The 26,869-nt window shown below is 54.5% G+C and overlaps 9 protein-coding genes across 9 annotated transcripts; 6 read left to right on the top strand and 3 right to left on the bottom strand.

Annotated features, from left to right (window-relative positions):
* Window positions 1-35: 35 nt before the first annotated feature.
* CHGG_04185 (uncharacterized protein) lies at window positions 36-2,322 on the bottom strand (the record flags this gene model as incomplete). The annotated part of the gene is made up of 3 exons (XM_001223398.1): window positions 36-306; window positions 370-1,475; window positions 1,534-2,322. 3 exons carry the CDS (start codon window positions 2,320-2,322, stop codon window positions 36-38), a joined length of 2,166 nt encoding a protein of 721 aa, XP_001223399.1.
* A 1,041-nt stretch (window positions 2,323-3,363) lies between these two features.
* Window positions 3,364-4,050, bottom strand: CHGG_04184 (uncharacterized protein; the record flags this gene model as incomplete). The annotated part of the gene is made up of 4 exons (XM_001223397.1): window positions 3,364-3,392; window positions 3,445-3,678; window positions 3,742-3,895; window positions 4,048-4,050. 4 exons carry the CDS (start codon window positions 4,048-4,050, stop codon window positions 3,364-3,366), a joined length of 420 nt encoding a protein of 139 aa, XP_001223398.1.
* A 1,046-nt stretch (window positions 4,051-5,096) lies between these two features.
* CHGG_04183 (uncharacterized protein) lies at window positions 5,097-5,739 on the top strand (the record flags this gene model as incomplete). Its single annotated transcript, XM_001223396.1, has 2 exons — window positions 5,097-5,193; window positions 5,378-5,739. 2 exons carry the CDS (start codon window positions 5,097-5,099, stop codon window positions 5,737-5,739), a joined length of 459 nt encoding a protein of 152 aa, XP_001223397.1.
* A 922-nt stretch (window positions 5,740-6,661) lies between these two features.
* Window positions 6,662-7,697, top strand: CHGG_04182 (uncharacterized protein; the record flags this gene model as incomplete). Its single annotated transcript, XM_001223395.1, has 3 exons — window positions 6,662-6,812; window positions 6,879-6,974; window positions 7,030-7,697. The coding sequence occupies 3 exons, from the start codon at window positions 6,662-6,664 to the stop codon at window positions 7,695-7,697; spliced, it is 915 nt and encodes a 304-aa protein (XP_001223396.1).
* A 2,065-nt stretch (window positions 7,698-9,762) lies between these two features.
* On the top strand, window positions 9,763-13,549 carry CHGG_04181 (uncharacterized protein; the record flags this gene model as incomplete). Its single annotated transcript, XM_001223394.1, has 7 exons — window positions 9,763-10,024; window positions 10,095-10,694; window positions 10,750-10,835; window positions 10,960-11,887; window positions 11,995-12,035; window positions 12,167-13,109; window positions 13,236-13,549. The coding sequence occupies 7 exons, from the start codon at window positions 9,763-9,765 to the stop codon at window positions 13,547-13,549; spliced, it is 3,174 nt and encodes a 1,057-aa protein (XP_001223395.1).
* A 1,629-nt stretch (window positions 13,550-15,178) lies between these two features.
* CHGG_04180 (uncharacterized protein) lies at window positions 15,179-16,436 on the top strand (the record flags this gene model as incomplete). The annotated part of the gene is made up of 2 exons (XM_001223393.1): window positions 15,179-15,798; window positions 15,911-16,436. The coding sequence occupies 2 exons, from the start codon at window positions 15,179-15,181 to the stop codon at window positions 16,434-16,436; spliced, it is 1,146 nt and encodes a 381-aa protein (XP_001223394.1).
* Window positions 16,437-17,747: 1,311 nt separating this feature from the next.
* On the top strand, window positions 17,748-19,758 carry CHGG_04179 (uncharacterized protein; the record flags this gene model as incomplete). The annotated part of the gene is made up of 3 exons (XM_001223392.1): window positions 17,748-17,864; window positions 17,986-18,699; window positions 18,817-19,758. 3 exons carry the CDS (start codon window positions 17,748-17,750, stop codon window positions 19,756-19,758), a joined length of 1,773 nt encoding a protein of 590 aa, XP_001223393.1.
* Window positions 19,759-23,311: 3,553 nt separating this feature from the next.
* CHGG_04178 (uncharacterized protein) lies at window positions 23,312-25,040 on the bottom strand (the record flags this gene model as incomplete). Its single annotated transcript, XM_001223391.1, has 4 exons — window positions 23,312-23,525; window positions 23,581-24,495; window positions 24,548-24,866; window positions 24,968-25,040. 4 exons carry the CDS (start codon window positions 25,038-25,040, stop codon window positions 23,312-23,314), a joined length of 1,521 nt encoding a protein of 506 aa, XP_001223392.1.
* A 500-nt stretch (window positions 25,041-25,540) lies between these two features.
* On the top strand, window positions 25,541-26,723 carry CHGG_04177 (uncharacterized protein; the record flags this gene model as incomplete). Its single annotated transcript, XM_001223390.1, has 3 exons — window positions 25,541-25,641; window positions 25,728-25,863; window positions 25,920-26,723. The coding sequence occupies 3 exons, from the start codon at window positions 25,541-25,543 to the stop codon at window positions 26,721-26,723; spliced, it is 1,041 nt and encodes a 346-aa protein (XP_001223391.1).
* Window positions 26,724-26,869: the final 146 nt, after the last annotated feature.

The raw sequence follows: 26,869 nt of genomic DNA, 5'->3' as shown, positions 1-26,869 counted from the left end.
CCCAACTAGGTACAACTCTTCGCCGCGGCACACGCTCAAGCCTCGAGCCCCAGCTCCTTGTAGAAGGCCTCGGAACTCGGCTTCCTCCCCAGGAACTGCTCGAGGGTGAGCATCTCGTCCTGGGACCCGCCCTTCTCGAGCACCGTGTGCCTGTACCGACGGCCCTGCGTAGGATCCATCGGGTTGGCCTTAAAGACCGAGTAGAACATGTCGGTCGAGTAGACCTGCGAGGACAGATAGCCGTAGTAACCGGCGTCGTAGCCGCCGATCAGGTGGCCAAATGTCGCCTGGCCATTGCCCCATGTGCTGTGCGTGATCCATCGTCAGCATAACCTCGCTCGTTAGTAAAGGGGAGAGTGGGTGGCTTACCTAGGTTCGCCCTGTGCTTCGGGGCCCTTGATCTGCGAGATCTGCACGCGCAGGTCGTTGTACAGTTGGCTGACGTCCAGCTTCTCCAGCTCCTCGTGCGTCTTGGGGGTGTGGACCGTCATGTCAAACAGGCCGAAGTGTAACTGACGAAGGTTGAAGAGGTTGTCGTTTACGTGCTTGGTGGCGATCAGCTTCTCGATGAGCTCATCCGGGATCGGCTGGCCCGACTCGTAGTGTTTGCTCAGGCTCTTCAGTTGGCTGGGAGTCCAGCACCAGTTCTCGAGCATCTGGCTGGGCGCCTCGACAAAGTCGCGGACAGTTGACGTGCCGTGGTACCGAGCATAGCGGGTACGGCCGGACAGGTCGTGAATGCCGTGACCGAGCTCGTGGAAGAGGGTCACGACCTCTTCGTGCTTAAGAAGGGAAGGCTTCTTGTCGGTGGGCTTGCTGAAGTTGCAGACGAGGGCTGTGGCAGGATACCGCCTGGTGCCGTCGGCTTTCAGGAAGCCCGGTTGGAGGCTGAAGTTGGCCGCATGGCCGTACTTTCCAGGGCGAGGATGCAAGTCGAGGTAGAGGTAACCGACAAAGCCATTGCCTTCGCTCGCATCGTCCCAGACGCTGAAAATGATCACATCTTCATGCCACGCGATATCCTCGGCCTTTCCAGTCGAGGAGATACGCTTGCGGTCTTCCGGCGTTAGCTCGACAAAGACGAGGCCAAAGAGCTCTTCGAAGATGCGGAGCATGCCGGCAACGGTCGACGTAAGCGGGAAATATTCCGCAATGGCATTCTCGTCAATGCTGTACTCCTGCTCGACCAACATGCGGTCGTAGAAGCGGTGGTCCCAAAGGTAGTAATTGCCATCAAACGGCAGATTACGGGCCTCGTGGTCCTTCTTCTTGAGCGCCAGGAGGTGCTCGATCTCCTTGACGCCACCTGCGGCCAGCCGACTCTTGAGATCTCCCAAAAAGTCCAGCACTGTCTTTGGGGTCTTGGCCATCTTGTCCTCGATACGGAACGACGCGTGGTCGGGGTAACCGAGAAGACGTGCGGCCTCGTCGCGGAGAAGAATGGCCTCCTTGAAAAGGGGGGCGTTCTCATTGCACTACACCGAATGTTAGCGTTGGCACGGTTGCTTAGGGTTGCCCTGGCTGTAAGCCTACCTTGTTCTCATTCTCAATAAAGACCTTGCGGCGAATGTCGGGGTTCTTGGCAAACTTCAAAGTAGGGAAGAGATCGGGGTACTTGAAGGAGAGGCGGACTTTTCCCTCGTTGTCGCCGGTCCCCTTCTCCAGGGTGTCTAGGACATCCTGCGGGACACCGTCGAGTTCTTCCTTGGTAAGCCAGAGACCGTTGTTTTCCTCGTTCAGGTTCTTTTGGAACGCGATCTGGATCTGGCTGAGCCTCTTCTTGATCTCCTTGAACCGGTCCCTCTTAGGACCCTCAGGCAGGCCCAGCCCGTTCCTGATGTAGCTCTTCCTCTCCTTCTCGAGTAGCCTTGCACTCTCAACATCGTCGAGGCCAGCGCTCTTGGCCAGGCCAGCGTCAATCAGTCGGTCCTTGTTCTCCGCGATGCTCGCTCCGAGACCCGAGTTGTTGTAAACGGCGTCGACGAGGCGGAAGACATCCTCGCGCATGCTGCATTCGATAGAGAACTCGTCCATGATCTTCTCGGCCTCGGTACTAGCATCACGGAGCGCACTGTCCCCGGACACATATTGATAAAAGCCGAGGATGCGGGCGCTGAGGGCACTCTCGTTTTCGTCCTCGGTTTGCGGGCGGATGACCGATTCGAAGGTAGCAACAGCTTTCTCGGTGGGCTTGATGTTGGCAACGAGAGAGTCCAGCAGCGAGCGAGTGCGGTCACATAGCCCCTTGGAATCAGCTACGATGCTGTCCTTGGTGCCTGTAAACAGCGGCGGGGGCTGCGGGGGGTTTTCGTACTTGGCCATGTCGACGTTTGGGGCGTGGGTGAAGTAGGAGAGTTGAGAGGAGAAGGTCAAGGTGCCCAGAACGGGACGACCAGTCGTGACAGCAGTAAAGGCTCCTCCTAAGGGTGCTTGCTGGTGGGCCTTGCTGTACTTGAGCTGGGTAAAGAGAGCAAAAAGGCGGGGGGCGATGCGGGGGGCGGCCAGGATGACGGTAGTCGTGGAGAAGAGGATGACGGACAATAGTAACAGGAAGACGGCCTGCCGAATCGGGGGAGCAGTGGGCGCCACGGTGAAAGATGGGAGGGGGGTTTGTTGGGTGCGAATGTAAACCCAGAGGACCGCGGGGTCCAAGTGTAAGCCCAATTGCGGGGAAGCTCGAGGTGGGACAGGAACAGGTGTTGGACGAAAGGACAGTGGAGGCGGGGACAGCAGTTTGTCAGTCCAACACCTTGTAAGCAAGTCTGAAAGAGAGGTGGGAATGAATCATCAAGGCGGGGAATTAGGCCCAGTAATTTTGTAAGATAATTTCGGGTTGGTCAGTCGGTGATTGTTTGGATTATTCGTGGCATTGGAAGTAGTTAGGTAATCACAAAAAGTTCAGGATGCTTCGAATTGATCAGTCGCGGTTGAATCTGACACGAAACGATCATGCCTGGCGTGCCAGCCTTGGATCTTGGAATGCAACAACCAAAGACCCGCAATTGGTGCCAAGCCCTGCTACCACTGGGCCAAGACCCTTCTCCCCCACCAAGAATGCCCCTCGTCCATCTGTCCAAAGTTCCAAGCTGGATATCTGATTTTCAGACCCCATCGCCATTTGGTGGAATGACTTCCTATTGCTATCTAGGTTGTAACCTGTGTGCCGTATCCCAAGTCCTGAATGGTGTATCATCAATACCAATCCAGGCGCCCAAATTTAATACATCCCAGATCGCACAACTCCAACGCCAGCCGCCCATCACGCAACCAATGCAATTCCCTCCGTGACTGTCATGTCGTAGATCGGCCTCGTCGCCAAACCGGCCCATGACTGCTTCGTAAACCCCCGTCTCCTCATGACCTCTAGTTGGAGAGAATGGTGCGTACGAGCTCTGGTGGGTTGCGTCAGTAAGGGTCCAGCACCACAACAAGGATGCCTCCTACCTGTGTAATTGACCTGCCCTGAGCTCGTGTCGACGGCCTTGAGCAACTCGTCGACCTCGTCTTCCGACATCTTCTCGCCAAGGTTCGTAAGGATATACTTGAGCTGACCGACACCAATGAACCCCGTCATATCTTTGTCAAACACCTGGAAACCGCGGCAGTATTCTTCTGGTTCGCCAGGATCGCGGAAACCGCCCGGCCGGTTCAGGATGCGCTGGAAGGTTTCGAAGTCGACTGTTTGTGCCAGTGTGTCAGCTGCAGTGGACCGAAAGACCTAAGGGGGAACGTGCTGCTTACACTCGTCACCCACGCTCTTCTCCAGGTCACGGATCTCGGCCAAGGTCGGGTTCTGCCCGCAGGCGCGGAGGAGGTCGCCGAGCTTGTCGAGCGCTACGCGGCCGACACCGCGAATGTCAAATAGCGAGAACGCCTCCTTGTAGTTGGTCGAAGCCTATGCGCCGTACTGTTAGTTCTCGCCGCGTCCGTTTGACCCTGTTACGGGAGGTGGGGGATCGGTTTGGAACAGAGCCCAGGGTAAACAGAGCAGGACGGCAGTGCGATGCGTCGGAAAGAGATTGACCATCTGCTACGGGATTCGCTCACCATTTTGTTAAGTGCCTTGGTTTCGGAAATGACGCTGTACAGGAGCGAAAGTTTCAAGAGTTGGATGCGCGGAGAATGGACTGAATGCAAAGAGGCGAGCGATGGTTGAAATGGCGGGATGTGAAGTTATTCTGGGACAGGGCCGAGAGTGGTGGTTCGCTGCCCAAGGTGGTTTGTGCCCCACCCAAACCCCATTTTGTTGTTCCCCCCGACTCGACACGTCTCGCGGGGCAACCGCGCAGAACCACCCACACCAGCCACAGCCACATCCACACGGGTTGACGACTCCTCCCGGGTTAGGGTCGTCGACCTCCCCAAGCGAGCAACCTCACTACCAAAGCCGAATTATGAGACCAACCTAGGTAATTGACCCGATGATAATCCAATGCTGAACCTCTTTTTAGAGACTGATGCTCATTAAAGCACCCCAGAACTGCCCCATCCGAGCCCCAATTCCAACCGAGCCCCATTATTCTTCCAAAGCGCCAGCCATCTGAGTCAGCCAAGGTAGGCCTTTCGTCTTTCCTGTTGAACCGTATGATCCAATGGAGGACGCGATCCCAGCGGTTTTCAACGGGCACGATTTGCGAAGGAATGAAATGCTGAGCTTGTCAGCTGCGAGTGCAACCACCCTGCCATCCAAGAATATGGCTTAAAAAAGGCATTGCAGGGTCGCTGCCAGTGGGGTCAAGGATAATCGTCAACACCTGGGCGGATATCCATAACCGCCAGAGGACCACAGCCACACATCAACCTCGTCCTCTTCTCGTCTCACCTCAGATTGGGTGACCTTCAAGCCTCTACGCCCAGAATTGCGTTATTGGTCTCGTGTCCAATGGACTGACCTCGTTCAAGTTCGATCTGTATGTACACGGAGAATTACATAAAAGGAGATGCATTCGCTGCGCCGCTTGGCTGGTCATTCGAGTTTCTATTTGAGCCCCCGACTCGCCGTTAATATCCCCGCACTTTCGTCTTTTTCAACGCGCTCCATTCCCACCTTTCTCCACTGCACATTAAATCAACGACGCTCCAATTCTACAGCAGCCATGGCTTCCACTGATGCGAACCTCCGGGCCTTCTTCCAAGCCCCTAAATTTGCCGTTGTCGGTGCAAGCACAAACACCGAAAAGTACGGATACAAGGGTTAGTATTGATCGTTTCATCACATATTTTGTCAATGCATTCCATGTTATATCATTCAACCCACGTGAAGCACTTCGACGGTGCATTGTTCGTTTTGCCTACTGCCCCATTTCATTAGATCTATTTGGCTTATCCATCTAAAACGAACATGATGAGTCCACGATGCTAACTTGCAAGAGCACAGTGTTCAAGTGGTATGTCACCCACGGCCTGTCGGTGACCCCCATCAACCCCGGTTCTCCGGCGATTGAAGTCGATGGAAAAGAGATCCCGACAGTTGGGTCGCTCTCAGCTCTCCAAGAGGCTCCGGAGACATCCGTCTCGATTATCACGCCTCCCCATGTGACGCAGAAGGCGCTCGAGGAGGCCAAGGGGCTTGGTATCCAGGCCGTCTTCTTGCAGCCCGGCACTTTCAACGATGACGTTTTGGCGTACGCGCGGGAGAATTTCACCACTGTCCTGGCAGGCGAGGGCGGTGCGGGATCGCAGGGCTGGTGCGTGCTGGTGGATGGCGAGAGGGGGCTGCAGTATGCTGGAAAGCTGTGAACCCTGATGTCTCGCAGGTGTTATGTAATTAGATCAGGCATAAAATAACTAACTACACGGCAGTGCTCGTCTTACATAAGACCTTCTCCGTTAACTAACTAACATAAGAGCCCGCTTTTTTAAACAGGGAAGCTGAAGGTTTCGCTTTTCAAAAGGGAGGCCTTAGACGTCATGCCATGGGCTCAATTACTTCTAGCCAAACGTATCACCTTTGAAGGCTGCCTTTCTGACCCTTAATGAAATGTAAGAGTCTCAGGGAAACTAAGGGCATATAGGAATACCAAACCGTGACCACACCCACAAGTACATGTACATAACAGGGTAACTTGAGTTATCCGCCACCCCGAACATACCACACTCGATGAGTAGAGAGCAGTTGGGTTGTTTGCCGCCAAAGTCATGACCGGTATTCGTCGTGTATTCCATTTTCCAGGCTAACCTGAGAATTTTAACATCACATGATACCCTCGGACCATCGCCTATGGGCGATCTGGAAAGCGTTGGAATTTCGACGCCATGACACCCGCGCTCAGACTCCTGAAGTCAGGCAACACTAGCCTCACGTCCGTGGACTATATAGGCAACCAATAACATCAGAACTCAAAAGCCAAGGCGTTGACTCGAGCCTAGGATCGCGTCAGACGGGCGTACGCTCAGGCCTTATCGCCTATGTGACAGTAGGCGATAAAGCCTGAGCGTTCTAATCAGCAGAAAGTGGCAAATTTTTTTGACGTCTTTATAACGGCCGTCCCCCCCACGGACACTCCCCCCAAAACTTTCCCCCACCTCCGCAGAGAACCTCCGCTTGCGTCCGTCAGCCTTTCACTTCTCCAGCTGAACCTTGCCCAAGGTCAACGCCGAGCTCTTCTTCCTGTCGACACTCTCGTTGACGACTTCGTCTCTCTCTGTTTCTCTTACTACCATGCAACATCCTCCTTCTCGGGTTTCCTCCTGCCCACCACACTTCATTTCCGAGACTGTGGCCGCGAAGACTTGGGCCAAGGCGGCCAAGTACCCTCCTCCAGTGGCGGCTATCCCCCACTGTTGGAAAGAAGGAGACATTGCCTTTCTGCGTAAGTTAAATTCGAGGTGTCCGTCCCCTGAGTAAAGCGGCATTTAATCCTAACATTTCTGGATAGGTCCCTCAAAAACATTCAGTCCCGAGGAACTCAGGACCCTGATCCACCGGACCCCAGAGTTCCCCAGGGGGTATATTCCGGTGCGGGCTACCGGCCGTGAGTCTTACCAGCTTTGTCCTCGCCCAAGAATCAGGTCGATAACCCATTCTAGACCCCGTAATTATCCTCCGGCGGCTTTCCCAAGGATCAACCCACGTGTTGGTCACCACCGTCTCCGCCCACAACTCTGGACCGGAAAACGGGTATCTCGCCCCGTGGAAGCAAGCCTGTCACCGCCACGAGGCACTCGCCAACTTCCGCTCGTTCGAAGGCAGCCAGCGAGCCACCGCCGAGTTCCCGCCCCTGTTCCTGCGCCCTGGTCAGGAAATGCGCAAGCCCCGCACCAGCTGGGTGCATATCCAAAGCGCATGGGTCGTGCCGGTGAGCGTCCTCGGCCACTTCAGCGGCGTTAAGGGCGCCCATGTAGTCACCATGACCACAGAGAGCCTCGACAACCTGCGCGCTCACATGGCCGCCAGGTGCAGGGTTTGGGGAGCTTGTCAGCAGCGTCTCCTGGCAGTTGAGAAAACCTCTCCGGCAGCTGGCGCGGTTTTGTCGTCTGCCGTCCCTTCCGCCGCTTTTGCCGTTGTCGCCTCTGCCGCTGCCGCTGTCTCTCCCTCCCCCTCCTTTGCCCCAGCGGCTTTACGTGCTGCCGTTGCTGCTGGTAGAGGAAAGCTTCCCGTTTCTCTGCTCTCCTTTGGCTTGCCGCCAACCAGCAAAAACAAACAGCTGAAGAAGGATAAGGTGAGGAAACCAAGAGAGGAAAATTGGCAGAGGTAATAGTGCCACTGCATTTGGCGTTTCTGGATTTCGGCGTTGGAAACTTTGAAGTCTTTAGAGTTAATGATATAACAATACATATGAATTTGAATTTAATCGATTCGGAAGCACCAATATCTAATAATCCTGAAATCAAATGGGTTTCAATTGCCTGTCAATGATGGGGAGCTTAGCCCTGGTTCTCACGGAGATCATGATGTATCCCTAGGTAGTTCTAAACCACTCGGCACTCAAGGAGTAGCTGCAGCGGCATTAGTTTACCAAGGTAAGACAAGGTACCTATCCCCAAGGACCTGGGCATCTATCAAGAGCAGAGGAAGAAAGCGTCAGATCGATGATGGATTGGGCGCCTAAGTTAGGCAGGGCTTGGCACTGAACACCACTTCGGTACCTACAAGGCAGCCCATGCCTATTTCAAGGGACTCCGCTATCGACGAGAGGGAAAAAAAAAACGGCGGTTCGTAGGTAGCCTTCATCCCCTTTCTTGGATGAGATGTGTTACAATGAGTGGGATATTACCCGACTTATCACTTAATGTAAATGAGGACTGAGTGTAACGGGCTGTGCCCGAGGTGGGCCTCGGTAACCCTCGGCCAGCTCACGTACAAGCACGGCCCACCGAACCCCTGGATGAAGCTATTCCCAGTTGCCCCACAGCGCACCGAACATTCTATGTGGCGAACCTACTCCAGGACCCCGTCCTGTTAGGGTTCAGCTTCGGTCGAAGGTAATCTTGCAAGGGTGCTTAGGTTCGGTGCAGCCAAAGGGTGCACAACAAAGACTTGTCTCAACAGTAGGCTTTCGAGCTTGTAACGAACTGTAGTTGTGATTGCTAACTGGAGAACTCCCAGAGCTCTCCAGAACGAGTGACTATATATACCTAGCTAATTCCAGGGTGCTCAGTGTGCTCAGTCTGCCCTTGGCAACTGAGCTCACTGATCACTGTCGAGCTATTGTTATCCTGATTGGTGATCTTTACCTGGTGCTCAGTGTGCTCAGTCTCGGCTTGGCGACTGAGCTCACTGATCACCTCGATCACCTTCCTGGCTCCCTGATTGGTCCTTTTAATGATTGCCTCGGGGCGTCCCGCGACCCGAGGTCCCTCCTGTTGGCATATTCGTGACAAAGCTCGAGAGCCTACTGTTGAGACAAGTCTTTGTTGTGCACCCTTTGGCTGCACCGAACCTAAGCACCCTTGAGAGATTACCTTCAACCGAAAGCTGAACCCTAACAGGACAGGGTCCTGAAGTAGGTTCGTCACACGAAATAAATTCCATCCATCCATCCATTAACGAACGGGTCATGTTTGAATAACGAGGAAGACGGTTTCATTATTGACTAACTGGGCATTGCAATGTGTTCTTTAATCTGATATTTTTATTAGTTATTATTTTTTTTTTGTTAAAAATAACCATTAGTTAGTTAACTAGTTTAAGAGGCTGTTCGAAATGCACGGACCGTTTGATTAGGTTAGCCTTTAAAATCCACTAACTAACTATTCCAGAAGCCACTTGGTTAATTTTCTGGTATTCCAAAGCCTTTCAGGTTGACAAAATTCCATCAGGTAATGTTCCATTCAACTAAAACCCAGTTTTGCTACCTTGCTACGTCTTTTTAGAACGTCTTTTATTCATTTCGGGTTTGTTAATTGAAGCATACCCAATAGGAGGCTTCAAGCTGCCATCAGAGAAGGTCCGTCGCGCCTTCCGCCATTTCCAGTCGCGTGTTGGAATAGGGGCACGCGCCGCAGGCCTGAAGCCAAGACATTGTGGACCAATAACTCGGTCGAATCGCCCAGCAGTACTTCGTACCTAGAAGTCATTCAAAAGATCTTGGGAATGAGAGACCCTTTTACGCCTTTCTGATGGCAGACTCTGCCGGGCAACCCCCAGTGGCAGCCTTTCGGTCTTCGCCATCGCCATCGTTTGGGACTGGCAAATCAACAGCCGCCGATTCCTCAGGTATCTCAACCGACCTTTTCGCATTGGGGACTTCTTCTGGAAATGTAGGAATTACGACCAACCCCTCGACGCAGCAAAATGCTGGGTCCAAACCAATCTTGAAAATGAAGCGGACTGGGTTCACCACCCTACCGTACGGGACTCTGGCCGCCTTTCCCGGATCCCGCCCGGAACCAGAGCCAGCGAAGATAATTAGTGATATTCTTCCGCCTCTGATCCCTGGATTCCCTTCAACACCAGACCAAAGTTTCTCAAATCCGGCTCCAACGATCCAGCCTGCTCGCGCCCCTACGTCCGATCGCTTGCGCAAGAATAAATATGCCAACGAGGAAGAAAGAAGGAAGGCTATTAGTCTTGCTTTGAAACGTATGTTTACCCACCTTGCGTTGGAAATGAAACCGCCGATTGGATAGCCTACTAAAGTCATACGATTCAGAGCGATGGGCTTCCGGCTCCATGGATCATGTCCACAAAAAGCGCGTAGAAACCCTGAGACGTAAAAAAGAGGCCGAGGGTCTACTTGGCACACCAGGTATCACCAAACCCTCGCAAAAGACTCCAGCCTCTTCAAATCGACAGCCCCGTCTTTCGGACCTGGGTTCGTCAGACCGTGATCGGAAAAGATCAGGGTTCGCTGAGAAGCTCGCTTTCCTGTTCAACAAGCCTGTTTCCGGTGACCTCGCTGACCTGCTCGCTGGCCCCCGGGGTTACCGGGAAACCTCTGACTCCATAAGCTGGGGTGGTTCCGTTACCTCAGATGCCGACGTGCTAAACGATAACACGGAACCTAGCGATAATGCTATGCTCAAGAAGACGAGACCTGCCCTTGGCTCGACGCTGAACAAGGGAAATAACGGTGATGTCGAGAGCGAAGGGGATAGCGGGGATTCGTCTAGTGCTTCGAGTATCTCGAAGGATGCTGAAGTCAACGATGAGGTCAGTGACGATGGGGACGATGAGCCGGACAAGGGGAAAGAAGCCATTGTCCAGCCTATCATAATGGCCGCCCCAGACCGCGCTTATACTAGATGGAAAGGTTAGTGTTTGAATCGATGAGGCGGGGACGGGTGTTGTTCGCTAACACAATGTAGGCGAAGACGGATCCTTGCTGCTGACCCATGGTGTTCTTATTCCGGAAGGCTACCAGTTCTCGACATCTACTCCGGGGCATCCCTGGGTCTGTCCAGTCCGGTCGTGCCGCAAGGTTTTTATAAAACTTGTACAGCTTGGCAGCCACTTTATTGTGAGTCTACTGTTACGTTTGTAAATATCTGAAGTGAAAGACTGCTAATACGAAACAGCGCAAGCATCGAGGTGCACAGTTGCACGACAATGAGGATGGCACTCTTTCAGAACGCCATGTCGGCCTTTTACGCCGGATAGGCGGCCAGGCGTCGGCCCCGAAACCGGCCATCGTCGTTTCCCGGGGGCCTCCCGACCCTTCGGACCCTCCAGCGGTGGAGCCTTCCTATCCACCCTCCGGCCCTAGGGAGTCGGCCGGGTATGTTCAGAACGTGGGCACGGGGGGCATACTAGAGAGCGGATTAAACGCAGACACCCCAACATCGTCAACCGCAGACGGTCAAGGGTCGAAGCGGGAAGGCGGCGGCGCCCTCTGGAGCTACCTTCAACCACATCTGGTCAAGCACAAGGGGCCCAACATTCCTAGATCAGGATGGGTCCCGCAGCTGATCACGTTGCCCAAGGTCCGCGATATCGACTGGAATACCGCTTGGCTAACCACACACCCGTTCAACGACACGAATCCCCGCGATATTTCAGCTCTCATAATTCAAGTGACCGGGGAGCTTGCGCCGGAGCCATGCGAGAGATGCAGGAATAACATCGGTCCCTTCCGTTCTTGCATCATGATATCTTCCAAAGCTGATAGCGGCCCGCTTCGCTCTGTCTTTGCCTGCGCAAATTGCTTTTATCACTTTGGCCAATCGAAATGTAGCCATAAGCAATGGGGTGCGGAACGAGCGAGCCGAATCTTAGATCGCGAAGTCACAGTCGATCCGCCGATCGAGCCTCTTGAGGAGATGGCAGAGGATGAAGAACTAAGCGATGACAGTAGCGGCGAGGACGAAGGAGACACGAACGCCCTCTATGACGAGAACATGGAGTATGCCATGGATGAGTCCAACGCAGAACCTGTTCTGACACTGGGCGGTGCCCCAACTGGCATCGACGAGGCTGAACCCGGCAGGCTATATAGCATGTGGCCAGGTAAGATCAGCCCCTCATGCTTTGAGTCCTTCGACACGCCAGATCTAACAACCATGTGTCAGGAGATGATGGAAAGCTCATCCCATTATATGGCTCCCTACTCCCAGCTGGGTACCAGTTTGACGCAACAATTCCTGGGAGGCCATGGGTTTGTCCAGTGCGGACATGCCGGAAAGCTCTTTGCAAGAGGGCCGATCTCGGCTTTCATTTTCAGGTATAATGACCGCTTTCCATCCCTGTGGTGCCCGGTGTGCCTTGCTGACGATAATTACGCACTAGCGTGTCCACTTTGCCGCTTGCCTCAACGATAACCGTGATGGGACATTTACGATCAAGAGCTTTTACCAAGATAAAGCTGCCGGTCTTGGTAAAGGAGGTAGGATTCTGAACCATGCACCTCCTATCGTCGTCTCCAGGGATCCTCCCGCTAGAGCCAGTCCTATAACCAAGCCCCAGCTTCCGAATTACCTCGCGACTAGAGCGGTACCGGTGATCAGAGCGCCCAGGAATATAATTCCGCGAGCCAGGCTCGGTGACACAGCGAATCTTTGGGCCTATATCCAGCAACACCTAGTCTCGACGGTAGAGATACCGCCGTCTACCGCAGTCCGGAATCTCTTGACGCTACCCAAACAGCGGGATGTCAAACTCAACACACATCGCCGGAGCAGGGGCTTTATCGAAACTAGTTCCCGGGATGTATCGGCTTTGATAATCCAGGTCACTGGAGACATGGCCTCAGAGCAATGCAAACGGTGCCGTCAGGGTAAAGGGCCCTTCGAGGGGTGTGTGGTTGCTTCCCAGGCAACGCACGAAGACACAAAGGCGCGCTACCCCTGCTGTGGCAACTGCTTGTATGGGGGCTATAAGCTTATGTGCACTCTACTCGGCAAGAACCGGGGGAGGAAAACAAGGTCCAACAAGGCGTTGATTGGGGATCAGTCACCGGCCGTGGCCGAACCGGGAATGCTTGGTAGAAGTACCCAGCAAACACCGATCCTTGACAACAGCGGAGCATTCACCAGGGGTGATGCCGCCAGGAAAAAGGAGACGAAGGCTCTCCGGTCATCGTCCCAACATGATGTTCCCAGACCAAAACGGCCAACACCATCAGCAATGATCTCCCAGGGAAATCTCCAGAGCCAAAATGATCTCCTCGAAATGGAAGACTGGGAAGTAGCCCCAGGCCGCATCCGCGAAGCGACCGCCACCGAGCCAGACAGTAAGTGCCAACCGCCTCCCCGCCGCCCCCCCCCCCCCTTCCCTTCTCAGATCACACACACAAGCACATACAAAACCACGCAACCCCAGCTAACCGCACCTCCCCACTTCTCTGCAAAACCCACAGCCATCGCCTTCTCCAAGCCCTACCTCTCGGCCATGCCGCCGCAGACGAGCGTGCCCGTGTGCGACGGCGCGGCCTTCCGCGTCGACACGGTGCTGGCAGGCCACGCGCTGGCGCTCGAGCCGGACGCGCACAAGACGCGCCTGTGCAGCGTCCCGGCGGGGAAACTGCGCGTCCGCATCGGCGACGAGGCAGAGTTCCTCGTGGGGCCCCACGGCATGTTCAAGGTCAAGCCGGGGGTGCGATGTGTGGTCAGGAATGGGCTGTATTTTGAGGCGGTGGTCCATACAGTGGTGTTGGGTGGGGGGTATTATTGAGGGGGGAGGGGTTGGGTTTTCTCAGAGAAGCGGGGGGGGAGGTTGGTGTGGGGGGAGAGATGGCTGGGGTGATGGGAGGAGGTTATTCTTATCATATGGACGGGTGCCATGCAGATGGCATGGTTTGCTTCCAAGATTATTCCCGCGTGCTTTTGTATACGCGGTCCTCTACTGTATATTGTAATGTAAAGGTGCTTGCAACATATCACATTTGGGGAAGTGAATGATGAATATTGAGAACAAGTCTTAGGGGGAACACGGAGAGACAACTAAAAGCAAGTTAAGAAAGGAGTACACCGTTTAGTTCAAGATATTGGAAACCGCTGTTAAGCAAAGCCATGGTAGCATGCTGCATCTTTGCAGGCGATATTGAAGGATTCAGGGGTCCAGGAACCTCTGGGCTGATGACATCATCGATGATTCGTCCTTCACTTTCGGGCAACATTCGCCCATCTTGCCAAATAAATAGCGAAACCAGTGCCATTCTTTTCTTACAATCACTCTTCCCCCAAGCATTTCATGACACCTTCAAAACCGCAAACCTGAACATACCCACCATGGATCACTCATCGAAGAACCACTCCCCAAGACTCCCATACCGGGCCCAGGTCAACAGGCGGCAAGGCCGCCGCCACCCAGACACCAGCAAACGCCCACCTGGGACATGACAAGCCCGGCCTGTTCGACGAGCACGGTGCCGTGGGCAAGCAATTTACTCGTGAGCCTACCCAACCAGGCTAGGCCCTTTAATCGGCCCGCACGGCGGGCATGATACTAATCGACTCGGTAGCTGAGGGAGCTCTCGGTGGAACGGCCCAGAAGGTTGGCGGGCCGTTGGATAAGGAGGGCATGATAGGCAAGCAGTTCACGACTGAGGGGAGCATTGGAGGGACGGTGCAGAATATGATGGGTGGGACGAGCAAGAAGTCGAATTAAGGTGTCGTCTGATGTATGTTGGCTATGGACAGGCGGGCTGGAAAGAGGGATGAGTGGGTGTAGGATTAGTTGTATTGTATCGTGATGTGCCGAATGAAGTTGATGAACCTCAGGGTCATCCCATGTCCTTGATCTCGAGCCTTTTCGTGTTGTGACATGCCCGGCGGAATGGCGCCCACATGAATCCGACCTCAAGAGCGGCTTCGGACTTTGACCCGGGCCCAGCTGTTCTTGGTCTTTCTTTGTGCTCGTTATCGACTCTGCCACTCCAGCTCGGGGCGCGGGTTGGCTCTGTTAAGAAGATAAGATATCCTGGAAAGATGGCCAATGCGTTTACGCGCCAACGCCAGAACTAAACAGGAATGTTGCGGTTTCGAAGACCAAGTTTCCAAAGATTTCTCACAGGGTATCAATTGCCATGCAGATATTGGGGCGGGGCGGATATCGGCCGAATGCCAGGTGCCTCTCTAATCTCAGCTGGTTTCACCTGGCGTCTCGCACAAAGCGGGCTGGGGTCGCCCACATTTCAAGCTTCCTTCAACAACCCCAGCAGCAGCGCCTCCTTACAACGATCACCAATCCAGCCTTCCCACATATCCGATTATCTCAAACTCCTCATTAAACCCATCATTCGCCAAGAGTATCGACCACTACTTCGCGCAACGCGCTGCTCACTTGCTGCGCCGCGTCGCCATGTCGGCCGAGATCGCCCCCGAGGACGTCTCGTCGCCGTCTAAGGAGCGACACTCGTTGACCCTCGACCAGCGACGCGCCCTACGACGTTGGGCGAGTTCGCAGCCCGTGCGCCCGAGCCACAAAGCGTGCATCGACTGGTTTCAGAGCCAATACAACCAGACCATCTCGCAGTCGACCGTCTCACATTCGCTTTCTCCCAAGTATGCCCGGCTCGATGGCGACACCCAGTTGTCCGGCTCTCGCCTGCGCTTCGGCAACTGGCCCGATGTTGAGAAGCTAGTCCTGCTTTGGCACCAGCAGATGGTCAACAGCGGCCGCCACCCTTCCAATGAAGAGCTCGCCGAAAAGGCCAAGAACATCTTCACCCAACTACCACGCTACAAGGACGAGAACCCGCCCGAATTCTCACCAGGTTGGATCCACCGCTTCAAGAAGCGCTACGGTCTCCTCATCCGTCGCCAACGCCGCCATGGCAGCGCTCAGAACGCAGCCGACGACATCCCCTACCTGATCGACGCTGTCCCCCGTTTCATGAACATCACGCCCGAGGTCTCGCCCGCCGCCATCCGCGATGCAGTTCAGCGTGTCGTCGGGCGTGGAAACGTCCCTCGCCATCTGTGCTAGGGTACGAGACGAGATCGTCCGCCGCCTCGACAACCCACAAGCCCCGTCCACACCACAACAGCAGCAACCACAACCACATCCGACCCACCCCGCGCACCCCGACAGCGGCGCCCCCCACGCCACCAACGGCGATACCCCCATGTACACGGATGAAGACCCAGAAGTCGTCCTCCAGAACGCCCTGCGCGCGCTCCAACAGGAAGAAGCCGACGCCGAAGCGCAGGCTGCCGCCGAACGCGAAGCGCGGGACCGCTCCGAGCGGGGCATGCCTCCCCTGGGTACTATCGCCGGACAGGCTTACGCCCAACAGGCCGCGGCGGCCGTCAACGCCATCTCTACGCCCATTAACACGGCGAGAGCTAGCGTCGGTCCGCCGCCCAGCGCCGGCGGCGGCAACGGTGGGACGGCGGCCAATTCAGTGGCGGCGCCGCGTTTCATCGCGCCAACACCCCAGCCCACCGGGTCGGCAGGTAGTGCCGCCGGCGAGGATCTCACCCTGACCCCAATTCCTAGCGGCGGGCCCGTGTCGGTTACGGATCGGCCGGTGCGCTGTCCGTTCTGCCTGAACCAGCGGATGCTGAGGACGATCAAGGAGGCCGTGGAACATATGTCAACCCACGTCATTGTGTGAAAAGGGTTTCTTTTCCCGTGATCTTGAGGTCCACGGAGTACTGGTGTCTTTTTTTCTCTGCGCTACTCGTTGGGCAGGAAAATAAGGGTTCAAAACCACTGGGCTGCTTGTTTCATTGGCTAAGCTGCTCATGATTAATCTGCGTTTCTTTTCTTCTGGTTTCTCATTCGCATGTCGGTGTATTACAGTTAAGGCGCTTAGGAATGACGGGCAGGGTATATTGTATTACGGCTGGAAGGGACGGGATAGGAATCATGTTTGGGTTTTGTGTTTCTGTGGTCAGCTGTTCACATTCCACGGCTGGCACCATGTTGCTAGTTGAGCTCTGTCCAGAATGCGTGGTACATTACCACAATATATTTTTTCCTGCTCTCTCGCTTGGCCTTTTCTCTGTGATGAAGCTGTCTGGGAGCTGAGGCTAGTGAGGTAAGTCCCCCTGGGGACTGAACTTGGATCCATTCCCCCTTAAGGAGACAACAGGGTGAGATAATCTGCCAACTGATTTTGCATTGTGTTTGTATACAACTAGCACATAGCTGTCGTGTAATGTTACAACCTTGAAAAATATCTTCACAACGTAAATGGATAACTAAGATATTCCTAGAGTTTAAGCAATATAGCAATTTTATGCTACTTTATTATGATTGCATCGTTGTATTAGATAACAAAGAGAATGTAATAAAAAGGCATTAAATAAAGGCGCAGAAGACAACGAGGAAAAGAAATGCAGTCCGAAAGAAACATGTAGAAGAATTAAAGGTACCGGATGCTATTCACCTAAGGGGTGGTTACTAGGCACACACCCTCACGCTGCTGCCAATCCTACGCATGCTCGGTGCACAAGCCCCTCTCGAGGCCCCCTCCAGCGCAAGTCCAAGCGTCCCCCGCTGATTTCCACCACGTTCTGTCCGAGTCACGCATTCTTTAGAGCGTCAGCAAGCCCGCACAACCTGGGACCAACTGCAAACTTACACTCACCTCTGATCCTTTGCGCACTTCTATCTCAAGTCTTATATCTCACCCAACTTGTGGCCCGCGCATACCTGACACTATGAAGGTACGTCATTTCGACTTTACTTAGCCTTTCATCCAACACTTGGACATAAAAGCCAGCTGTCGGCTGCATGCGCAGCCCAGGCTTGTCCAACCAACCCATCAGTGATACCTTTTCTACGCAACACTCGCGCTGCACAACACAAACAGCTGCGCGTTCTTGCACCCACGGCCATTTCTGCTATTAGCAGCGCCAGTCGCATTTACCACCAGCCAGGGTAGATTGAGACCCGAATCCTCGTTCACTAGCTAATCATCATGTCGGCTTTCAAGGCTTTACGGATAGGGAGGAGGTCTATGAAGAGTGAAGAGAAGAATAAACCACACATCAGCATTCCGCAGAAAACCGCGGTCGCAATCGTTCCTCCCAAAAAGGTGCGTCACTTCGGTTATCGCTTGATGCCCAACGGCCGTGCTATGGGTCGCTATGGGTTATGGGTCGCCTTTGCCCGCGCCCGCCGGCAAATCACTGACTGACGCTTGGGGCGTGGGACAGGTCATTCGAGCGCTTCAAGATTATACCGCGCAGAGCAGCGAAGAACTGAGCTTTTCGCGTGGCGACTTCTTTCATGTCATCGGGCGTGAAAATGACCCCGACTGGTACGAGGCCTGCAACCCCGCGCTACCCGACCCCCCTGGTCTAGTGCCTGTGAGCTTTTTCCAGTCGCTTGGACGCAACGAGCGCGACAGTGGCCAGTCCCAACCAGACAGTGCACATTCTGTCAAGCATCCCGACCACGATTCTGGATACGGCGACGCATCAACAGTGACAACACCGATGGCCTCTGCCAGCCAGCGAAACTCGAAGTCGGGGGGCAAGTCCGGAGCTATGGTCTACGGCGTTGTGATCTACGACTTCCATGCCGAGAGGGGCGATGAATTGGATGCGAAAGCGGGCGAGGCCATCATCGTGATCGCGCAGTCAAATCCCGAGTGGTTTGTGGCAAAGCCCATCGGGAGGCTCGGCGGACCAGGCTTGATTCCTGTTTCGTTCATCGAGATTCGGGATATGGCATCCAACACACCGGTCCAGAACCCCCATGAAGCCGTGCGGAAGGCCGGTATCCCGAAGGTCGAAGAGTGGAAGAAGATGGCCGCAGACTATAAGAATTCGAGCATCACACTCGGGAAATTCGAGACTGGTGCACAACCACAATCGATGGAACAGGGAATGGAGCGCATGAGTATTCAGCAGCAACCCAGCGGCCGGGTTAGTCAGGGCCCGGCCTCCACCATGGTCAGTGACGACGTCGCTGGTTACTTGCTCCTATGTCCTATCTGACAAACGCGATAGCAGCAACAGACCCAACAACTTGCCCAACAACAGCCACAGCAGCCGCAGACGGCATACAATGTGCAGCAAAACTCAGTCCAACAAAGCCAGCCCTCGTCGGCACCTAACTCGCAGATGTTTGCGCCCGTCTCGGCTCGAATCCCTCGGTACTGCTTTGCGGAGGACAAGTATTGGTTTGTTATTGAAGCCGAGCTCGAAGATGGCCGCACTTGGGAGCTGGCGCGATACTACGAAGACTTTTACGATTTCCAAATCGCTCTCCTCACCGAATTCCCTGTTGAGGCCGGAACCACCGGCAAGAAGCAGCGGACGCTCCCTTATATGCCCGGCCCTGTCAACTACGTCACAGATGCGATTACAGAAGGGCGCCGGCATAACCTCGATTCCTACGTTAAAAGCCTCCTGGCTCAACCACCATACATTGCTAAATGCAACCTAGTAAAACAGTTCTTTGCCCCGAGGGAAGGAGACTACGAAATTGACCCGAGCGCGCTCGAAGAGGAGTACCGCCTATCGGCCGGCTCACGGCCCTCATCGGCCGACTCCCCCGCCGACGGCGGCTCTCGCCAATCATCCCAACAAAATCTTGGTGGCGGCTACGGCGGTCTCGCCAGCCACCAACCGCGGCAGCAACAACAGCAGCCGCAACAGCAACAGCCAGCCATGGCGCGGCAAGTCTCGTCCCTTTCGCAACCCTCGCAAACCTCACTCTCGCCTGGCATGCAGGCGGCTGGGTCCTCCATGAAGGTCAAGCTCAGCTATAACGGCGACATCATCGCCATCAAAGTGCCCGCCGACATACAGTTTGAGGCCCTTTATGATCGGATCATCGACCGCTTGAAGATCCCCGTCGGCGAAGAGCCCCAGCTCAGCTACAAGGACGAGGCCACTGGCGATAAGCCACCGCTGATGAGCAACAACGACTTGGACCTGGCGCTGCAGCGGAATGAGAAATTGTTATTGTATGTTGAGTGAGGAGTGAGGAGCGCTGTAGCAGAGATGGGGCCGTTTTCACGGGGAGATGGTTCACTGGGGTGGAGCGGGAGGGTATCTTCTTTTTATTTTGTGTTTGATGGGTTGGGGTACTGGATTTTTCGCTTCTTCTGCTCCCTTTTCTGTAGGCTCCCCTTTTTTTGTCGTGTTTTCTACTCAAAGTATACCCAACTCTGCTTTGGTGTTTTTTTTTTTTTTTTTTTTTTTTTCTGATTTCTGCTGTTTCATCGGGCAACCGATCTGCTTTGTAGCTGCGTTGCGACTGCGGTTTGGGCGGAGGCGATGAATGGACGAACGAATGGATGGGACAAGATTTGATGGGCTGCTGAGGGTTAGGAATCTTTGGGATGGAGTTGATGATGTTATGGCACAACTAGAAGCTTGTAGGACACTCGGGAGGGTAGATGTCTAATGTACTCTTCACGTGGCTTGCGGTAGTGAGCGGGAGGCGATAGCCAAATTGTTTTCTTAGCTAAGTGACATAGCAAAATGTCAAATAATAGCGATTTGAATAGCTGCGCGTCTGCTACTAAGCTGAACCTCTGGTTGGTCTTGCAAGCGCTGACTCGATGTGCTCCATGTTGTCTCGACTCACGAGGGCACCAACCAAATCAATACGCCACGAAATGGACCAGGGTCATGTTCCAACCATCCCATCGCGATAGCCGCAGATCATTGAATGCCAGAATCGCCGCACCACCGTCGTCCCTCCTTACCTGATATTTTGAGGTAGTGCATACGGGTCACGGCATTTCATTAAAATGCAATATCCGCAACTGCGTCTCTCGAAGCGAAAGAGTCCAATCCTTGGACAGAAGCGTCATGGCAACTTATCGATAAGCAGCCCCTGCATTGATCATCCTTCCCAAAAGCCACGAAGGAACCTGTGGTGTGGGACAACAGGGGGCGATTTCGGCCGCTGTGTTTTTGCCTCCGTCTCTGACATGGAACTTTCCGGAAGGACGGGTTGGATGGATTCCAGCTGTTATAACGATAAATGGAAAAAGAGGCCGCCTTTCTTCCCATTATGCTCATTCCCCTCCTTCTACCGGATTCAGTCTGCCCTTGATTCGAAGAGATGCATCTACGCCAAGTACATAACTCACCCATTCTTGTTGTTCCTTGAGACACACCCCCTGGAGCCTGCAGCTGCGGGCCCCCCTCGGCCTCGTAGATCATCAAGTTCGAGAACACGGCATCTGCATGAACAAAGGGACTTGGGAAATGCCAAGCTCGCTGTCCCGAGCTGTGTCACCGGGCAAGCCATGTCTTCCTCTCTTCTAGCGCAGTGTGCAGGGAGTGAGTGTATGCAAGTCCCTCATTCCCACGCGGGAGACCTGGTGTGTTGGTTGGGTACGCCCCATGGTGTCGCGTGCATGCCAGTCGTAGGATTTGCCTTGTATGCGCTTTGCGCGATGTTCACCACCGGAGGGTTTCTCGCACATCTACAAGGTCTTTTAAACGCCACTCCTGCTGCTGGTTATACTTAGAATGTTCAAGACGGTCGGTTTCCACACTATATGATGGCTTCCATTCCTTGAGTGGTGTCTGTCGCTGAACCCGCTCAGTATTTGACCCCGCAATCCGCCACCCCACCCCAGCAATCCATGGACGATCCAGGCGTTTCCGGTATATCAGAGCAGCGCTATGGTCGAGAACCTTGTTGAATGTTTTCTGTCGGAGAATTGCCTTTCTTTTTATGTTGGCGATGTTCCAAATCCAAGCTCAGGAACCGGCTATAGCATATCCCACCTCGGCGGCGGCCCCGCGATGACGTCGTTCCTGATGGGGCCCTCCGATCCCTTCTCCGCTGAGGAGTTCCACAGAACCCCTAGAATAGACAAGCCCTGTCACATCTCACTTGCAAAGCAAGCATCTAAGCATCTTCCATGACATGCGAGCATGCCACCCAAAAGCCGCAATACCGCCGCGCCAGCACCGCCCAGACAAGAGCAAAACCAACAACCAAGACGTCAAATTCCAAATCCCCAAATTCCAAATCCGCAAATTCATGCTTTCCCTTTTTTTGGTTCTCACGTACCAGACGGGCTGGCTGGCTGTGCACACACCCCGCCCTCCAACCAGCAGCGCAGCCCATGGAAGATGAAACCGCGGGCTGAAACAATCCCGGCCGGCGGCGCAGTGTCTTGGGCCTCACGGTTACGAACTTACCAAGAAACAGAAGTGTGAATAGAAAATGATAACTAAACCGTTTGATGGTTTTTTTTTTACACACCCAAAAACCCAACCGAAATGACAGTTACGAAATATAGTCGGAAAAAGGCGAAAAAGGAAAACGAAGGAAAACGAAGGTAAGGTAGCGGGGTGAGGTGAGTAAACGGTTAATAAAATTAACCAAGCCTGTCTCAACTCTTGCTTCACCCACGCGATGCGACTTTCTGGATGAACCTTCCTTTCGCTCCCACGGTTCCCACATTCCCACGTGCCGCAAGCTTATCGTACTCGCTTGAGCCTGCGGCGTTACCTCGTTTACGTAGAAATGTGACGATTCGGACGGCCAGGGCCCAGTTTGGGCGTACGGCTTTCTGTCGACCAAACTTACGAGATTCTCACTCCATTCTGGTTTATACCTAAACCTGAAAAATGGGGAAGGTGTGTGACCTATGTGGGACAAACGTTCGAGACCCATACTATCAATGAGTGGGACTGGCCAGTTTTGAGCCGAAGTAAGTACGGAATCTACAATATTTGTTGAAAGCCCCCGTGAGGCCGACACATGCACTAAATGCTAAATACATACGGCCGATGATGACTATCCCCCAACTCCAAACTCCAGGCCGAAGCAGCTCTAACCCCTTTCCCAATAACCATGTGGACCACTACCGGACCGACCCATCCAATTGCTCCCTCTCTGCCGTGGGTATGGATGACAGGGGAACTCTGTAGCGCAAAAACAACGTCGAAATAGAGGTAGAGTAACCGCAAAGGCTCGACCAAAGTGGTGACTGTATCAATTTTTGACTTTCGACCCCCGGTCACCCGCCCTCGAGAGCGTGCCGCTTCAATGGGCGGCCACAAACGGTGAAAGAGCTGCTCGGCACTTGGTGACCATGGCTTACAGCCAGGTCTCGCTTTTTGCCATCATCAGCTTCGTCCACGGGTTAGCTCGCCACAGCAGCGCAGTTGTTGCCGATCTCGATTTCGTTTTCCGGTGCGATAGCAAGCCAAAACGATTTGCTCCTGGGCGCGTGAATGACACGCAGCAGCCAGGCTGCAATAAGCGCAGGTAAGTCACTTTTTCGACGCCGAAGAAGAAAAACTGGTGACTGTGTCGTGAGGGCTCGAGCTCCTCGGGAGGACTAGTCGGCAGGCGTTGGCAGAAGCCAACAGCCTTAACAGCAACATAATGAACTGGGGCGGGTGATGCTGTTGCTGAACATCCCACTGGGCGGGAAAAAAAAGATTACGTGCAGGAAAAGGAGGAAACGGGGGTAGGGCTGGTGGATGCCACGGCGTGGTAACGAGAAACACCGATGGCAAGGTGGCAAGAGATCAAAAAAGTAGGGGCATCAAGTCAGATTTGCCCCTTGATGTCGACGCGGGAGAAGGCTTTGGCGCGCGCTCCTTCAAACCGCGAACCGGCCTTCCCAGTCAAGAACAGAATAGTACCGCTGCGGTCTTCGAGGAGATCTTGGCCCTCGTGGTCGAGAATGAACTGCGCTGCTTCGACGTCAGACTCAAAGTAGAGCTCTTCGGTCACGAAGCGCAAAGGCACGTCCATTTTGTAACTAGTGGAAGGTTAGCGGCTATTACCATGCTTTGGGAGCGGCAAATAAAACTTACCCCTTGCAGATATTGCACAGAGCAGCGAGGCGCTCCCGGCCGACGAACATGTCCATGAGATAGGCACCCATGTTGGGGGTCTCATTGTATAATTGGAAGAAGCGGTGGTAGTTGCCCAAGGCGAGGGCAGAACGCACATCGAGGGCGTGCTTGATGGCCTTGTCCTTTTTCTCTGCTGCGGTTAGATCTGCCAGAGCGTTATTTAGCTCCGTGCGGTTTGCTGTGTGGATGTAATACAAGATTCGATAGGCCTTGAACTCGTTCGCCTTGCCCTTCAGACCCAACCTATACAAGCCCTTGAGCTGGCTTTGGCACTGGTTATACTCACCGAGATCCCCCTTCTCCAAGGCAATCCGGGCATGGATTTCGTAGACCTCAACCGTGAAATCATCGCGGATACGCTGGACCGTGAGATCCTGCCTCATGGATTTGAACTGATCGCAGATGTACGAATAGTTCTGATCCTTCTTCCACCTCTTCTTCAGCAGCTCCAGCGTCTGACGCAGGATGTGAGGGGGGCGAACTTGCGACGGTTTGGGGGCGGCAGTCAAACGAAGGTAACGCTTCTCTAGATCTTGGCAAGTGCCAACGACAGGACCGTCACCCGGGGGTGGCGTATCCTCACGGTACGTCGTGTACTCTCCCTCGTGGCGCTTCTGGCGTTTGTCCGCCCGATTGAACTTACTGGTATGCTTAGGGAGCTCGTCGCCCTGGCGTCTGTCGGGCGAAAATGTGACGCGGTCCTCAAGGCGACCGGCCCCGGCCCCGGCCCGCCAAGGCGGACTTGCAGAGGCTGAATGGACGGCTGCCGCGTCGGTCAAGTCCCAAGACTTCCTCTTTTTGGTGCCAGGGGCCTGGGTCGGGCCTTGAGCCTGCGATTTGGAGTGGAGTGGGGAGCGACGCTCGCGCGCGCTCCTCCCGGATCATTTGCTGTGGGAGAGGCATTGTGTCCCAGTCGAGGGAGTACATGATGTTCTTCTCGTTGGCCTGGGTTATCGTCTCCTTCAGCTTGGCCTCCATGTCCGCCCTTGTTACGCTTGAATCTAGGTTTGCAGGGATGAAGGCACGCTGGACATATCGGCGGACCGAGTCCGGCCAGTCGATTTTTGTCTTGGCCTGCTCCTGGGCGACAGGCGGCGCAGGGTTCACATTCGTTGCAATATTAGCTGCGCTCGGCGCGGGAGGATGGGAAGGGCCGTAAGTATGCGCGACGGAATAGGGAGGTTGCGGGGTGGAGTAGGACTGGCCGAATGACTGGCGGACCTGAACTGGGGTGAAGGCAGGAGCTGTTTGAAAGAAGTCAGCGGTGGTCTTCCTAGGATTTCAGAACTCGCGAGACAGGATAGCTCGGAATTCAACCTCGCGTTTGACGCGTCTCCAAACTTACCAGAGTATGAAGCTGTGTAGCTGGCCGATGGCTGGGTGCCTGGGGCAGGGGGGGTTGGCCACGTCGGCATCATGTTGCTGGTGTTCATGGGCTGTGCTGTAATGGAAAAAAATCAGGGAGTCGCGAGACACAAAAGTGGGCGAATATTGGAGTATATATTGTGGCTTATTCACCAAGAGCCTTGAAAAAAAAAACACTGCGGATCTTTTCGAGATGCGCGAGTCGATGTCGTCGCGAGCGGTGAGGTTGTCGAGAACAGGCACAAAGGGCATCAAAGCGTCGTTAAAATGGAAGTGTGGCCTGGGGCTGGTTCTGGTCCGTGCGGGAGTTCTGCGCCACCGAGACTCGCGTATATGTGAATCTCAGTTTGTAATTATTCACACTGTCACGTATGCAATAATACCATATGTGCCCCACCAAGGTTGACGTCAATGGCCAAGCATTGATAGCGTGCATTGATACCTACATAGCCTCCCCTTACTTACCGACCTATGTTTGGAACGGGCCGATGAACCCTTCACCATCCGTCAACTTTCCAACCACATCGGGACAACCTGCCCCCGACTATGACGGATGTTCTTAAAGCACATCGACTTGACAACCGCTTTGCGGCCCGCGTACCTACCTGATGAAGACTTGCTCTTCGTGCAAGACAATGTGGGGCTGTATGAGGGGTGAGTTCTAGGCATCGCATCCAGGGCATCTCAGCTTCCCTCGACTACTCGACTAGGGACCAGGAACTGACAGACCTTCGCTACAGGAAATACAAGCTCCCCGACCATCAGAATGGCCAGGTTTATCTGACCTCGCATCGGATATGCTATGTGGACAAGACCGAGCCGAGGAAGCACTCGGTCGCCCTGGATCTCAAGAGCATCGAGCGTTTTGAGTTTTATGTAAATATCACCAGCCAACCCTTCTCGGTTCAATTACTGATGTTTATTTCCTTTAGGGCGGGTTCCTCAAGTCGTCAGCCAAAATTACACTTATCCCGAAGGCGACGAAGCGCTCTTCTTTGCAGGCCAGGTCGCCCGGCATCGCGGCTGCCCCCTCGCGGAGCAACACATCCTCGCCCGCTCAACACCAAGATGGTCCGCGTCGAGGATCGCCCGTGGAACCTACTCCGGCCAGCAGCGCAACGTGGGTTTGCACTATCTGTAGTTTCTCGAACCCGGTGCCATCCAACTTTGACCCCACGACTGCCAGCGTCCACACGCCGCTCCCCCCATGTCTCGCCTGTGGCATCAAGCCCACCTTGACCCATGTTCTTAAAGCTGCGATATCCAACGCTACCAACCGACAGCCCAGCAGTCCAGCAGTGCAGACTCCACTCCCGGTCCGGCCGCGGCCCGTCACCGAATTCTCGTCTGGGCTGGATCATGGCCGCGACTCTTCGCCTCGGAGTTCGGATCCAGACGCCTCCTTCCAGTGCCCGCGGTGTACTTTCCTCAACCACCCGTCTCTTCTGTCCTGCGAGATGTGTGGAGGACCACTAATCTCCCATGACGTCGCCGCCGAGCTCGCGCCCCAGACCCGAATCCACACGGAATCTCCTGGTCCGGTCCTCAACGCCTTGAGCGCCGTCCCCCCTGGTCTTGAAAGCTCGGAAAGCGTCAAAATCTCCTTCCGTGGCGGGGGCGAGAAGATATTCTATGAGCGTCTCAAGGGTTCCATGACCCAGCGTAAATGGCTCCCTCCAAGGTGCACCTCCCAATCCCCCAAAGGCCTCCCCGATCCCGGTGGAGACCTCAACTAGCCCCGATTGCCGAATGAGCCACGAGGCTCGTCTTCGCGTCTCGCCCGAAAATAAGCCCGAATCGCCCTCGTCGAACAGCGGAGGGCGAGGCGAGGCGCAGGGAGGGCGAAGTGGTTCGTCGGGAGCGCTTTGTGAGAACATGAAGG

Source organism: Chaetomium globosum, genomic scaffold, assembly GCF_000143365.1.
Source record: "Chaetomium globosum CBS 148.51 scaffold_4 genomic scaffold, whole genome shotgun sequence".
In the NCBI taxonomy this organism is placed as follows: Eukaryota; Fungi; Ascomycota; class Sordariomycetes; order Sordariales; family Chaetomiaceae; genus Chaetomium; species Chaetomium globosum.
This window is presented reverse-complemented; position numbering and strand designations above follow the sequence as displayed.